This window comes from Amblyomma maculatum, chromosome 8, assembly GCF_055883805.1.
Source record: "Amblyomma maculatum isolate TAMU_Amacu chromosome 8, ASM5588380v1, whole genome shotgun sequence".
Classification (NCBI taxonomy): Eukaryota; Metazoa; Arthropoda; class Arachnida; order Ixodida; family Ixodidae; genus Amblyomma; species Amblyomma maculatum.
In genome coordinates, this window is record NC_139351.1 from 60,971,490 (window position 1) to 60,988,007 (window position 16,518).

The following is a 16,518-nucleotide window of genomic DNA, read 5'->3' on the forward strand; positions in this document are numbered from 1 at the left end:
TTCGTGGTCATGTTCGGTGGGCATTAAGTAACGCACACTGTGGGAATTCGAAATAACGTCTGTCTTCAATGTTCTCTTCAGAACGTCCCAAAATAATCTTGCATCTTTGCAGGCTCGATTGTTTCAGGCGTATCGCATAACCGACAATTAACAGAAAAAACGAAAATATTTTATTTGTGAAGCCATACTTTAACAGGCAAAATTCGGCACAAAATTTAAAGAAAAACGTTTTAGTAGAAGGAGAGATCGGCATTTTGCGCACCCTTTTTAACATATCGTGCCCCGTACAATTAGAATAGAGTGAACGGTATAAGGGAGGCGGGAACAACATAGATATGAATTCTTTGTATAAATTTTTCCGTGAAACAGAGAATAAGTACTCATAAGAGAAGCGAACTGTCAGAAAAAGCACTGAATTGTAAACTTCTTTCATAAAACCAAATAATAATGGCCAATCGGTAAAATTGGAAGAAGCCACTAAATTTGGAAGAAGGTTCGCAAGGTTAGTTTATAGGGATGCTCTGGTAATTTGATGGGAGCTATTACGAAAAAAAGAAGGAACGAGCAAATAACTGTCTGACATAGAGATGTGTCAAACCTAGTCCGCCAGCAGAAACATGCTTGAATAAGTTATCGCGCCGCATAGGCTCAAAACTAGACGGTCATATGAACGTCGCAAACGTTCGGTGAAAACTTTGGATGTAATACTACGCGCTATTAAGTGCTTGTAAAACAATGAATTTTTGTAGCCAGAAACACGTTACATGCCTGTGCTCGGTCCAAAATTGATAGGCGGTGCGGAACAAAAGTCCGAGCATAGCTTTAGAGTGCTGTGACACGCTCTTTCCAGTAACGCCCACTAAACTGGAATTCATGCAAGGGGACTACAAGATATTTAAGGGGAAACAAGAGTATTCAAGTCCAGCATAATGAGTCGGCATTGCTCCTCATGAACCGAACCACTGATCCGAACTTTTAGACCTATTCATTTGTGCGCCAGATAAAATGCCGAACTGCTCAATGGTGGTTATAATTTTGTCAATGCTTGGTTTTTTAGTGAAGGAAAACGCCAACTCATCGGCGTACGCAAGCACTTTGACTTCATTACTGAAAGCAACATAACCACGGATATTGTGGTTTTGCAGTAAAATATTGGTTTAGGTCGGGCAATAAAGTCGAGAAGCTCTTGAAAGATTGCGGTAAATTCGGTGCAAATTGCACATAAACACGAAATAACCAAATATAAGTAGCTATACAGAGTCACCTCATTGTCCTCGAACGCGAGGAAATAATTTAACCAGAACTGAGTGGTCCCTGTGTGCCTTATGATTTAGCTGGTGATAATGCAAGCTTCGTTTTTTCTCCTACTTAAAAAGCTCAACGGCAAGAACACAGTGGGCGAGAACATCGCCGACAACGGCGGGATAAGGTTGGCTTTCAAGGTACGTGCGCCGTTCCATAATCTTGCGACTAGATGTTGCTCGCCTAAAAATTATATGATTTTCAAAGATATTTTGCTTTGTGCATCCATCTGATGAAATACGAAGCACGGCACTTGTTTTACCGTTATTAAATAAAGAAACTCTAATACTGGCAGCAGAAGTCACTCAGAATGGAAAGACATAAACGAACAACTGAAAACGACAGGCTGCTAACACACTAAGCCAACCCCTATTTTTCCATTGCAGCGGCTTCAATTATCCAGAGAATTATTCGGCAGAATGCAACAGAGACGTTGTATTTTTAAGGCATGCAGCGTATGTCCCGCAGCGAGCGCATCTCGCTCGATCCCCTCACCAAAACGAGTAATTGAGGGGATAAGCAGCTACGCCTGTTCGTGTGCAGACACATTGATACCCACTTCAGACACAAACATAAAAATGCTTATCACTGAAGCACTCAGTTTTCCTGTAAAGTCAGGCTGATGCAAGCAGCATGCATATGCACAGCGGTTTAAGGAAAGTTGCCCGGTAACATTTTATTTATTCGATACCTGCATCGACTTACGGCTTTACAGCAGGGGGAGGGGGTACAAACATAAAATAAATTCAAAACAATGCATACAAACAAACGTCAACTTTCAGAAAACTTGCGATCTAGTGAAAGCACGGAAAACGGTATTTTTGTTGTTGATAGCAAGAAGTTCAGCCGACAACATTTTGCCATTGAAGGACATACATACAAAAATGAATAACAAAATGCGTTACTATTAAAACAAAGTGCTATGAATTTATGACTTTTCCTTTGTGGGTTTTCTTCCAGGTATATACAATGAAATTTGCTTGTATTTTTCACGGTTTATACCTATGTGGGGGTAATACATGCTAATGAAAAAGCTTACGAATAATGTTTTCCCATCGGCCTTTCAATTCACTGTACCGAAGATTACATTTGCTGATTGTCATGCCAGGAATACCGAAAATGAAGCGAGCCTACAGACCGCGTGCTGTTTGCTGGGAGCTAGGTTCAGTGCATGTTAATTCTTTCCAGGCAGGAAATTCACAGCAAAACTTGGGGCGAGGAAGGGATCCCTCGTTGCATGCAGAATATCAATCCCAAATTTGCGAAGCTATGGTCGTGATTCAAGAGGTGAAATAATTTTCGCCAACCGTCTCGGAATGAAAAAGCATCAATGTAATGTCAAGAATACCTTGTAATAGAACATGAGAGTTAATTTTTTTTTCAGTGACGTGACAAATGTTTTGCCTCTGCACTGGTCAGGCGAGTAACACAAAGACATCGCTCGAATTTCAATGAAAGCGTCCATTACATTACTGACAGGCATCGAGTATCAATGTTTTTATGATTCATGAATGGAATGACCACATAACGTGCACTGTAAATAAAGCTATCAGGCAACTTGAATATTTAAGGACAACCCTTGCTAAATCCCAGCTGAAATAAAACTAAATGCCTACAAATCTTTCATTAGTCCAGATCTAGAATATGCGGCAGTTGTTTTGGTGGTAGAACGTATAAATTCACATCCGGCCGCATTGCTTGTCAGTGGGCATGGTGACACGATAAGAGATTCAACGATGGCCTTACACAGATTCTTCTTCATTGTGCAGGTGGGTTTTTTGATTTACCTTATGGCTGTTTTAGATTTAGATCTGACGACTTGTTCTTTGTGCTTCCAGGCCCCAAAGCATTACTCAACCTGTTGTGTTCGTTGGTTTTTTTTTGCTATGTGGGGGTCTGCAGTGCAATCCCAAATCCGATCCACGAAACACAGAACCATCAGATGCCCCAGCAGAAGTTCTATAAACAGTGAATAATCTAGATAAACGCTCAAAAAGAATGGAAACCCTTCAGATGGCTATGGTTTCTTCAATAACAGATCTAAAAGAAAAATTACTCGGGCTTGGCAATGCTGAACAAAGTGTGGAGCGAAACCTTTGGCTGAAGGCGACCGAGCGTTGCATCGAACACAACCAGCGTTTCGTTGAACGCGTCAAAGTTCATCGGTGTTTTATTTGGCAGTGATAAAGGCGTTTATTGCATCTAAATAGGGGAACACTTAAGCTCCGCCTATAAGGGTATGACGCGATAGCGTAAGCTTCCAGCTCACATATAAAACGCCGCTTTAGCCAATACGTACGAACGTGCCTTAGTGGCCTATAGGGGTAATGTAAATTCCAGGGCCCTGGCAGGCTGATTCTGATATAACCGTCCCATGTGGAACGAGAGTACAAAGTTGGTAGCTCCTGCCAGGGTGCCACGGTAGCACGGTGACGTCTTGAACACCTTGCTCAGTGTAGCTTTCGCTACAAAACAGGGATCAGTCTGCCAGGTGATTTCTGATATAAAAGAAAGACTAGAAAGAGTTGAACAACAGACTTCAGCCCTCTCACAGCAGCAGACCGACCTTCATAAGTTAGAAGATTTCATAAATAGCATTCAAAATAACAATTGCATTCTTCGGTCAAGGCTACACGATAGCCAGGATTGTTCTCGCTAAAGTAATTTGATATTTTCCGGCGTCCCTGACTCCGCAAATGAAATGTTGTCTGATGCCGAAAATCAAATATTAGAAAATTTTAGCACACCGACTAGGACAGTGTACCGCGGGAAAAACGCGACCACTAATAAATAAAATTCAGACGTACAAAAGCAAACAATCAGCCCTTCAAAAGGCTCACATCTAAAGATAACTCCATATCTATGAGCGAAGAAAACTGCCCTGCAACGCGTCACTGCCCGAAAACGTTAATATAATGCAAGCACATCACATTCGAACAGAGCTACAAAAAATTGATGTTTACAAAAAAGCTGATAACACCGTAGCTGAAGTAGAAACCCGCAGCGGCAACGGCAACAGAAAAAGCCCCCGTGTTCATCGCTTTGTACGAGTACGGATTTAAAAACAAAAAGGTAAACGCACGGGGCGGCGGTACTCAGATTTATTCTTTTTCCGTACTGTTTTTGAACGTACGCAGTCTTCTTTCAAAAAAGTAGAAATTTGTGCTGTTCTCGATGATTGTGACGCCGACATTGTAGCGTTGACAGGAACATGGCTCAAAAGTAGGATAATTAATTGTGAGTTGTTCTGTTGGTAAATAAATATGTTGTTTTTCAAAGTGATTGCAACGAAAGAGTAGGCGGGGTTGCTCTTCTTGCAAATAATGAATAAATAGAGGTCTACTGCTTGGCTATGATTTGAGATTTGGAAATTCCTTGGTGTTTTTTATAGTGAACGTTTAAAAAATACTCATAAATGTATGCTATCGACCCCCCTCAAGTTCTTGGTCGTGTTGTAACGATTTGCATAACTTTTTGAACCAGCTTTAGAAACGTTATCCAGGACCCCATCTATATCTAATTTGTGACACCAGTTTTCTAAATGCTGTATGTTCACAAGCCGATCTCTTTTCTATTCCTTCATTGACTGAGTGTAATAACTTCATTACACAATGTAGTGTAATAACTTCATTACACAATGTAGTGTAATAACTTCATTACACAATGGCCTGGCAGCAGCCGTGCAGGCAACATGCTTAGCAACCCTTTTTGCTTTATGATCCAGGTCGTGGCTTTTATCAGCTGGGAGGCGTCTACCACGTGCACCTGCTATCCTGCCGCTATCTGCACCGAGAAGCTACGCTTGCCTATGGTATCACCGTCCCCTCCCGTCAACTGCTGCGTCATCAATGGACAGCCAAGTTTAACCACCGTAGCGCCCCCCTGGGACCAATCTAAAGTGACGTCACCTTACGACAGCTCACCGATGGGTATAAAACAACTGTGGATGCCGCATCGAACCAGTGGGCCTGGCAGCAGCCGTGCAGGCAACATGCTTAGCAACCCTTTTTGCTTTATGATCCAGGTCGTGGCTTTTATCAGCTGGGAGGCGTCTACCACGTGCACCTGCTATCCTGCCGCTATCTGCACCGAGAAGCTACGCTTGCCTATGGTATCACCGTCCCCTCCCGTCAACTGCTGCGTCATCAATGGACAGCCAAGTTTAACCACCGTAGCGCCCCCCTGGGACCAATCTAAAGTGACGTCACCTTACGACAGCTCACCGATGGGTATAAAACAACTGTGGATGCCGCATCGAACCAGTGGGCCTGGCAGCAGCCGTGCAGGCAACATGCTTAGCAACCCTTTTTGCTTTATGATCCAGGTCAGTAGGTACTTACCGGTCAAATGTTATCGTAATGACAACAGATTTTTGCTGCTGCTGCCTTGCCCACCATGTGTGAAATACCTTGTTACATGTGTTCGTTCGATTCCTTTTGACCTGTTAGCTTGTGGGGACATAGAATCTAATCCTGGCCCTAGTGAAAAAGAAATGCTAGAACAGTTGCTAGCTGGTCAAAACGCAATGCAGTTAGCTATCCAGGATATACAAACCACCCAGAAAGACATAGTGTATAAAATCTCTTCTTTAACGGAACGTGTCGATGGTGTGGAGCGACAGGTTAACGCATTTAGTATGGTAACTGCTCAAGTAAAAGATATGGAAGAAAATATGAACGGAATTGAATCTGCACTAGCTTCCCTAACAAGTAAAATAGATAACTTGGAAAATTTTAGTCGCAGGAATAATCTAATTATTTATGGAATAAAAGAACCTTGCACCGAAACACCTCAAGAACTCCTGAACACAGTGGGTGTGCTTCTCGAAACTAAGCTAGAGATAAAAGCATCAAGCATTGAAAGATGTCACCGACTTGGGCGAAAAAACGATGCAAATCAAGACCGACCTGTAATTTTGAAATTCCTCGATCATCGTGAAAAGATGTCGGTATTAGCGGCTGCACACAAGCTGAAGGGCTCTAATCAGTCTATTTCAGAAAATTTCTCGCTTAGAATTCGTGAAAAGCGCAAAAACCTGTGGAAGAGCTCAGAAAAAGAAAGGGGCGATAAAGCAAAAGTAAAGCTAGTTTACGACAAGCTCAGTGTAAATGGTGTGCTTTATTACTGGGATGATGTAAAGGGCATGCGAGTCAAAGTAAAGAAAAATGGCAGTTTGACGGAATATGCGTGACACTCGCGTACTGAAAATCCTGAACGTGAACTGTAGGAGCGTTGTTAATAAATGCACAGAATTAGAAGGACTCTTGGAAGCCTGTGACCCGGACATTGCTATATTAACGGAGACATGGTTAAGCAAAAGCGTTTACGATAGCGAATTTGTGCCTCGCGGTTACTATATCCATAGAAAAGATCGTGGTAGCAAAGGGGGTGGGGTGGGTGTCCTTTTCAAAGCCTGTCTAACGATGGCAAGAATGCCCGACATACAAAACGTCGAGGGAATATTCTGCAAAGCCTATCATGACAACATTAGGTATATTATAGGTGCTATTTATAGGCCACCTAACTCTTCCCCTGAAGTACTAGATGGTCTTAGAAACTATATGATTGAACATGTGAAGCCTGGTGATCGGATTATTTTGGCCGGAGATTTTAACCTACCATACGTAGACTGGCTTTCCTTCTCACAAAATGTTCGGGGAGATAAATGTGGCGAAATGATGATAGACATAGCGTTTGAGTTTGATCTACTTCAAGTCGTTGAAAATTTTACGAGAATAACAACTAACTCGAGATCAATACTCGATATATTCTTCATAAGTGGAGCAATTGGAACAAACAGCACCTGTGAAGTTCTCCCTGGTATTTCAGATCACCAGGCTGTGTTATTAACGCTTTCCGATGTCTCTCTACGTAAGCAGCCTATGAAAATATCCGTGCCCAATTTCTCGCGTGCAGATGATGTGTCAATAATAGATATGCTATCTTTTGAGTTTGAGTCCTTTTTGAACAGCACCGATGATATTCATGTTTTGTGGGAAAGATTTAAGTGCCTCATAAACCATTGCATTGATCGTTTTGTTCCTCAAATTTTGAAAAAGAAAAGTCGGAACCCTTGGATTTCTCGTGGGACTTTGCAACTGAAAAGGCAACTTAAGCGTTTAAAGCATAAGAAAGGTACTGCTAAGGATCTACCTGCACTACTGAAGAAAATTTCTGAAATTTCTTTTCAGCTAAAGGCACAAGTAGCTTTTGACAAACATCAATACTATGGTGTAAAACTTCCCAATTTCATTTCATCGTCCCCCGAGAGATTCTGGAGGCTGATTACACCTACATGTAGAACGAATGAAGTGTTTGAAATTAATGGTGTTGAATGTGAAGATGGTTGTCAAATTGCAAGTGCTTTTAATTCCCATTTCAAGTCTGTTTTCACTAAAGACAATGGCATTCTATCAAACTTCTATAATTCATATCCACCAATACATGACATTAACATCACTGAACAAGGCATACTCAATCTACTTTTAAATCTAGAGGTTAAAAAATCACCCGGGCCAGATGGCATTCCCAATGAATTTCTGAAACGTTATGCTCCCTGGACTTCAAAGTATTTATGTGCTTTGTTCTCTAAGTCTTTGTGTGACAGTCAAGTTCCAAGAGACTGGAGAACAGCAAAAATAAAGCCTCTCCATAAGAGTGGTAAGAAAAATCAAATTACAAATTACCGCCCCATTTCATTAACTTCAACATCATGTAAGCTTCTTGAGCATATAATACACAAACATATTTCTGAATTTCTTGACAAGTACAACATTCTATCAAGCGCTCAACATGGTTTCAGAAGAGGTTTTTCCACGTCCACACAGTTAGCTATTACCGTACATGATTTCGCAGCTACAATAAATTCAGGTAAACAAATCGATGCAATCTTTATGACTTTGCAAAAGCTTTTGACAAAGTTTCACATAAAAAGTTACTATTTAAGTTAGATAAAATATTAGCAAACCCACAGCTCATTAATTGGATCTCTTGCTATCTTTCGAACAGACAACAATATGTTTCTTTTAAGAATCAGAGTTCTTCTAAGGTTTCAGTTGACTCCGGCGTGCCGCAAGGCTCTGTTATTGGACCTCTTTTATTCTTGATTTTTCTCAATGATATTACAAATAACATTGATGTTAAGATTAACCTGTACGCCGACGATTGCGTCATTTATTCTGAAATTAACAGCGCTAATGATCAGTTAAAGCTAAATGAATCATTTCAAAGAGCTGTTTCATGGTGTGAAGAATGGCAAATGGAGGTTAATTTTGAGAAAACAGTATTTATGAAAATAACCCATAAAAAGAACCCTCTTCATTTCAGGTATTCAGCCCGGAATATTTTTCTATCTGAAGTTGAGCAGTTTAAATACCTCGGTCTTTGGATTTCAAAAGATCTTAGCTGGACAAATCATATTAAATACGTAGAAAGTAATGCTAATCAAAAACTCTTTTTTCTAAGACGAGCATTAAAACTATCCACACCCGCTGTCCGGTTAATGGCTTATAAAACCATTGTCCTTCCAAGCATAGAATACGCCTCTATTATCTGGTATCCCTATACACAAAAACACACCAATATGATTGAAAATTTGCAGAAGAGGGCAGTCCGTTTTATTTACAATAGCTTTGGGCGCACCTCAATGACAACACTTTTAGCAAAGGCCAAACTTCCTTCTCTTACCGAAAGGAACAGAGCACTGCGCCTAAAATTTCTATTTCAGTTGATAAAGGGTGATTACAAAGTTGACGTGTCACATATAATTTCTTTCTCTACAGGATATGCCACAAGACAAAGACACGCCCTAACAATAGCTCCTTATTCCACTCGCAATAACTGCTTCAAATATTCTTTCTTTCCCAGGACTATCACCGAATGGAATAAATTAGACAATGACACTGTTTCACAGCCATCTGTAAACTTATTTTGTTCACGCCTTAATCTGTCCGGTTTTGTGTAATCATTACAACCATCTGTTTTGCCATGACTTACTTCGTTTGTTGTTTCCGCCTCTTATTGAACTTTGTATTCTTGTTGTTGTTGCCTATGTTATTGTCTATAAGGATGTATCCCACCCTGCTAAAATCCCGCATGGGATTGCAGTATTCATAAATAAATAAATAAATAATTTATCTTTCTCACAAATGGTTGTCTCACGGACGAGTTTAACACAGCACTCATGTTCTCGTCTTGATTTAGTGCTTACGACTACTCCGGACAGCGTCTCGTCAATAACCTAACGTATCTGGGCTCCGTGATCAAGACATCTTATACTTCATGCTTACTTTCTCCCAGCCATATTGATGCGAACACCTGAAAACAATACCAAATTACAGCAAAGCTAACTTTTCTGCAACAAACACTGACCTCTCTCTATTTATGGATGAATACATATCGCAGTTGTACGAACGGTCAATAAAAAACAAACTGATGCTTGTTCAGAAATAAAGTACTAAATTTAACATCACAGTACAATCCACTTCAGCGCATCTACTCACATAATCGAGTAACTTGGTATACAACGTTCCTCAACACGCTATCTAATAGAAAAAGGCGCCTTTTCGTATCCCTAAACGGTCGTAAAAACCCGCACACTTGCTTTCATACAGGCCTCTGCAATTCGCAAAATGTAGTAAAAATACCAAATGCACATTTTTAAATAAAACTCTTCGTTCGCTCCAGAAAATATACCCTCAACGTTTTTGGAGTATAGTTAAACTGAATACTAAAAATACGATTTCACTAAAACAGGCTGGTGAGTTCGTGTCAAGCCATTTTTGCGCAGGCGTTCTAAATACCACGCTTGTGCAATCTTTTTCTTCACCAGTGTCTATCAGCAACCTACCCATTCTACTGAGCCCTAACTTTTCAAATATGGATTCCATTTTTTTTAAACATCCGGTATCAAAACCTTTAAAACAACCTTAAAATTACATCCACGTGCGGTGTAGATGGAATGACCACATAATGTTTACTCAATACTGCTGAATATTCTTACATCATTTTGCAATACCTGTTTTCGCAATCATTGTCGTTCTTTGCAAGACTGAATGTACTACTATCGTGCACAAAATTGGGGAGACCACGGCTTCGGCGGCTGGAGCGGCTGGAGCGGCTGCTGAGTCGCACCATGCATCGCTGCTATCTCGCGCGGCTGGCTCGCTGCAAGAGCGGCGAGAGTGCCCTGCGTGATGCAATACTTTCTTCGCTCTCGGGCTGGCGCTTGACATGACTGAAAAACCTGCAGTGCAGCATTCTTTTTACTCTGCTGTTGACGGTCACGTCAGAAGGAGCGGCATCGTAAGGTGTTCAGAAATAATCCAGTCCTGCATTAGTCAATGATGTGGATGGTTACGCTGCGTCCATCCACTTAACTCCGCAGCATCAAAGGTCTTTTTAATTGCACCGACGTTTTATGGCGCTGCAAACAGTTCATCATACCGCGTGTGGTCCGGACACTTTCTCGCACCTTCGTTCTGACGGAACTCATGACAGCGACTGAACTATACAGCATAAAGCGTCACCAATTCAGGAATGAAGATTCTAACACAAATCATCACCTTAAATGCGATTTCCGGTTCGTGGAGCAAGAAAGATGGCTTCGAATGGCCTACTGGACTAAGTTATATGAGCTTAATTAATTAAAATATATCGCGCAGCCGAGTCAGCAAACCAAGATAAAAACGCACCACGATTCCTTCTGTGAGGAGAAAAATACGAAAGGTCGGTGCAATTAAATTTAAAATGGCCTTTGAAGCCGCGGAGTCAATTGGATCGACGCTGCGTTACCATTCACTAATGCGGGACTGCGCTATTTCCCAACACCTTGCGATGACCCTCCTTTTGACTCCACCGTCAACCGCAAAGTAGAAGAATGCGGCATTGTAAACTTGGTGGTGGTGATAGTGGTTGGTATGAAGATGAAGGGGGAGTGCACTGGTCGGTTGACTGCCGACGGTGTCGACACCACCACTGCCGAGGTGCAGAGGCGGTGTCGACACCGTCGGCAGTCAACGTCAACCGGCCAGTACACTCCCCCTTCATCTTCATACCAACCACTACCATTACCACCAAGCTTGCCAGTCATGATAAGCGCCAGCCCGATAGCGAGTGAAAGGCTTGCGTCACACCGGGCACTATCGCAGCGAGCGGGCCGCACGAGATAGCAGCGACGCGGTGCATCCACGTAGCCGATCCGGCCGCCGAAGCCTTGGTCTTTCCACTTTTGCGCACGTTGGCACATTGTATTCTTGGGAGCTGTATTCTTCTGTACCCCCCCCCCCCCCCCCTCCTGCCTAAATTCTGACATTCAAGCTTGCAGCATCCAATAAATAAATGTATTTTTTCTCCTGAATCAGTAAGCTCATATACTTTCTTCGAATTTTAGGCTTATGAACACTTGCTGCAGACATCGAAAACGGAAGACATTCGGCTTCCTGGCTTGGAACGATTCTCGGGAAAGCATTTATTCTTCATTGCGAGTGCGATGGTAAGTATCCGACCATTTTGTTATTTGACTAGCACTGGCTCTTCGCTATCTTATAATTGCAAACGTATTGTTTCTTGTGTTCTGAGAGTGGTCCTTCTGTATATTTCCCACATAACTACTTTACCCGAAGAGGAAGTATGTAGTAAGTCGAAGCTCATCATTTTAAAAAGGGAGGCTATGCACTGGTAAAAAAGGGACAAGAGACGAACCCAAAATGAGCGTTAATTTAAAAGTCAAAAGAATTCGAAATCCTGTGGTCAGGAAATAAGAGCCACATGGCCAGTTGTACATCATAACAGGAGCGGCTAAATAATGAAACCTATAGAGACCGTGATGTTTACTTAACACGAAAAGGGACAACAAACTGGGTTAGAACATTTAAAGGAGCAAGTTTGAAAAACTAGGAAACCGAACCAAAATCGCAATGCAAAAATGAATAATGCTGTTTACTAATTTAGCATAAAATATTATATTTTGATTATCCTTTTTTCGCGCACTTTTTACTGCCAACTTTATGAATGAATAACGAATTAAGAATCTTCCGGGCTCTGTGATTTTGAGCGTCCAGCAACGTACGGTTTTGCCGAAAGTAGATTCCTTCAGAACATGCAAAATGCATGGGGAGGTTGTTTGACAGGGCTGAACTAAAAAAACAGCATGTTACCTTATCTTTCATTGTAGCAAACGCCTGCCTGCGTTTAGAGATACATTTGATACACAGTTGAGGCACAGGTACATTTGATACACAGATACATTTGAGGTACACAGTTGAGATACATTTGATCAACACCAATGTGCCCCTTACCAAACTTCGCAAAACGTTCGATGCTGCTAGAATATTTTACGCACAAGCTTAAAGGCCCCGTTCGCTGCTGTAGGCGTTGTGACCGAAACTTCATCACGCTTCATTCAAGCTAGCGCAACAGATTAACGGACAGCTTGCGTAAAGCGCGGTCGGCGCGACGTGTCGAGGCAGTGCTGCCTTCGGACGATGCTTGAGCGCGCTCTGGGCGTATGAGCCGCACGGCTTTGCAGACACTGCGATATAAATGAATATTGCAAATGCAGCTTAGTTCTACCCATCATGCATTTTGTTTTCTATGCCTGATTGGTAATGTTGACGTAGCTGTGAAGGGCGGTGAGCTGTTTAACAGTGGATTGCGAATCGCGTATTAGGTTGATATCCCCAGTTTAGTGTAACGGCGGTGACGCCAGCCGTGCAACAACGGTATTAAACTAATTTGCTGCGGTAACAATCGCAGAATGACACCGACCTTCAGTCAAACCTCAAGTGGCCGCAATCACTGCCAAGCTTTGACTATCGTTATCGGCAGGAAAATCATCAATGCAAAACACATCCGGTTTCAAAGGACCAACTTCGTGGAAAGTTTCTTATCCTCAGGGAAACTATGCAACCCCATGTAGCCTGAACCACCCATGTTCGCAAAGCAGAAAGCCGTGCTGATAGCCACTATTCGCTTCTCGCACTGATAAAAATGTTTGTTTCCTAATGACATGAGGAAAACGATTTTCGAACATTGAAAGGCTTTTATTTTACAACTGAGCAAAAGATGTGCGGCGGGCTGATTCGCAACAGCTTTTTATCTATTGGTTGACCTCGTGGAATCTTTGAACACGAGCAATTTACCACAAAACGACCAAACTGCAGAAAACAAACGGCACGAGCAGCACATTGCGCTGATCTGTCGATCACTTAAGCGCGGAATGGAGCAAAGCAATTGGGCAAATCGCGCGGCCAAGCCGGCCTGCCGGCATTCCCCATTTTCGGCGTGCCGCCTCTGCCGCTCACGGCAGCGACGAGGCCATGGCCGAGGCGCATTTTTAAAAAGCAATATCGGTTTTTCTTATCAACACAATTGAAGAAAATGACACATGAATAATAAAACCTTTCCTTTACAAACACCGACTTGTGCCCAATTTGTCAACCGTTTAAGCTTTTTTTAAGCGATAAGCGCACGCGACATGACCCTGGCGTCATGAAGCGCTTTCCTCAGTCATTTTTGCTTTCTTTCCATTATAAGATGCAGGCCTTTTATGGCTCTTGACCCGCCAGTGTGTCCGTCTGTGCATCTGCGAGAAGTTCCCAATTCTTCGCGAGATTCTGCGAAGCTCCGCAGATTCCGCGGGAAAAAAGAAGCTATCTGTATTTTCTTGCTTTCCTCCCACCCCCCTGCCATCGTGGGAAGGCTCTTGAATTCATTAACATTGCAAAGGGTACATAGTGCTTGACAAAAAAGGCAGTGTTTAGGGCTGACGTTTAAGGTGCTGTTGGTGTTCTCTCGCTGCCTGTCGAGTGAAATTACTCCAAAGCTACCGCACCATATGACCCCTCAGGTTGTACTCACGAACCGTCCAGACAGATAAATAGAAACCATCGCGGTGCTCTCTCAAATGCCTGGTCTCACTCAAATCAACTGTTGAGTTGGCAGGCCGCTATTGCTGCACTTGGCAACAAGGGCGCGGATCAATGACTTCTCTGTGAGGGAAAAGCGTTCGCAAAGGGAGGGCAGCTAGGACCGTCGTGCGGCTTTAAATTTGCGTCTTCATTATAAATCCTCTAAAGGTTTGCGCATTTTAAACGTACCCTTATGACGTCGTTTCAACGCTTTTGCAGTTAGAACAAGACGTCTCAGCTTACTTCGCCACCCACCCAACTGTCTAACAAACTACGGTGTGCTAACAGCCACATATCCTCCACGCCGAATTCGTCGTTTTTTTACGCGGTTGCCTCATGTGGTCCGAAATGTGGCGCCCATTTTTGTCCATTTGCAGCAATGGCAGCACATCGTTTTGTGCAATAAAACGTCATTTTGGCATCATCACATAATGTTTATGCATGACGCATTTCTGACCACGTAACGTTAGCCAATCAGATTTCAGGAGGCGGCTCTTGACAGTGCGCAGTTTATTTCACGCCATTAGTAATCTAAGCGTAAGTTCTTTGCTATCTATTATACCTTCGTTTTCCAGATATACTATCCAGGCATGATGAATAACGTTGCTAAAGATCCGTTTTCATGCTCGCTTCATTTTTACATCACAGCAAAATGCTATTTCGACAGACCGCAGTTTCGCGCCGCCAGTTTGAAACAAGTGACTTTTAAGACAACCAATCAGAGAAGAACGTGGCCCCCGAACGGCGGCCATGTTGTCGAAAATAGGGTTTCTGGAGCATCGTCGTCGACAGCACTTTTCTTAATCGGCGCTTTTTTTTTTCTCTTTTCTTCAGAATACATAGACCGATTGTGCGCTTACGTAACCTGGCATCGTCATGCTGCTCACGTCACACATACGTCACGTAACTGAACGACATGGCGAATGGAATCCCCGATTCTTCCATTAAGTCTCCTTGTCTACACTAGCTGCCGGGGTGAGCACGCGTCATGCGCCGCGATCACCTTCCAACATGCGCAGTTTCGCTGCGCCCGCGTGCACCCAAACGGAAGGAAAAGAACACGCGCGGTTTAATAAGATTAAGGGGGGCGTATGAGCGCCACAAATTGAAGAAATAACTGGGGCCGTGGCACAATTCCTTGAGACAGTACAAGAGGCACGGAGGGAGTGAAAGCAGTCGATGTAACAAGTGTTAGGTACGGATGACGCTGCAATGGGCATGTCTGTTGATGCCGAGAATTGTCCGTTGACGTGGGGCTGCAGGCGGTCGCGTGGCTGCCACAGACGAAGCAAAATTAATGCCATATGCGCTTAACACGGCGACCTCACTCGGCAGCGCCGAGCTAAGCCTTGCTAGCGCTTGGGGTTTCTCGTTGGGTTCTCTTCCTTGACATATCTCGGGCCATAATGGAAACATCTCCAAATGGGTGCCCTTCATTTACTTTCGCACAATGATATTTCATAGCCTTCGCAAGGTAGCAGAGAACAGAAGAAACAAAAATAAAACCCGGAGCTCAGAACAGACTCATCTCAGCTCACATCGGTCGTACATACTCGTCTAAAGATATCTACTCGGCCACTGCAACTCTCAGACTCAAAATTTAGAATTCCGTACCACAACTTCTATGTCCTTTAGTATCTGCAAGCTTTTCGCGCTGTCATAGTCTTCGCGATGCCATTGTGACTAGTAGGTCTTGCTCCGCAGTTTCAGTTTTATTTTTGTTTAATAACAAACTAAGACGAACTAACGGCTTAAATTCCTTATTAATGAGCCCAGGAAAGCTTCTTGCTGCGTCAAAATTATCGCGAAGAAGCAGCCATGTGATTTCCTTTTTGTTCGAAATTAGAAATAAGATATACCTCTATAGAGCAGAGATTCATAAATTGGCATGAAGGCATGCACCAGGAACAATTCAAAGAGGAACAGAACGCTCTGTCAAAAATAACATGAGAAAAATAATAAATCTACGTCGTCACGTGCAGATATGGTGTTCCCATTACCGCAAAGAGGCACTTCAGCACCTCATTGAATACGACCCTCACAGTCCGAAGAAGTTCAGGTAAGACCGACAGAAAAGCGGATTTCCTGCAGCTGAGATCTATTTCCGCTGAAAAGTAATGCTGCGATCAACAAGCTGGATTGAAAGATAGCAACAAAGACAAAATTGTTCGCAGTATCTTATTTTAGTTATTATACAATTTCATCTCTTTTGAGAACCACTTCGAGAGTCATGGAACAAAAAATGGTAAGTGCGAGGTTAAAAGACAGGAAGCGTGCTGAATGGATGAAGGAATATACTCATATCCAA

General features: G+C 42.7%; 1 protein-coding gene across 1 annotated transcript in view; it reads left to right on the top strand.

The window, feature by feature from the left end:
- Positions 1–16,518, top strand: part of LOC146181256 (neprilysin-1-like) — a 77,776-nt gene that overhangs the window by 60,508 nt on the left and 750 nt on the right. The window contains exons 17-19 of the mRNA XM_084575740.1: positions 1,377–1,442; positions 11,693–11,794; positions 16,193–16,269. Of these exons, the coding sequence (XP_084431866.1) occupies positions 1,377–1,442; positions 11,693–11,794; positions 16,193–16,269 (245 nt within the window). The remainder of the gene's footprint in view (positions 1–1,376; positions 1,443–11,692; positions 11,795–16,192; positions 16,270–16,518) is intronic.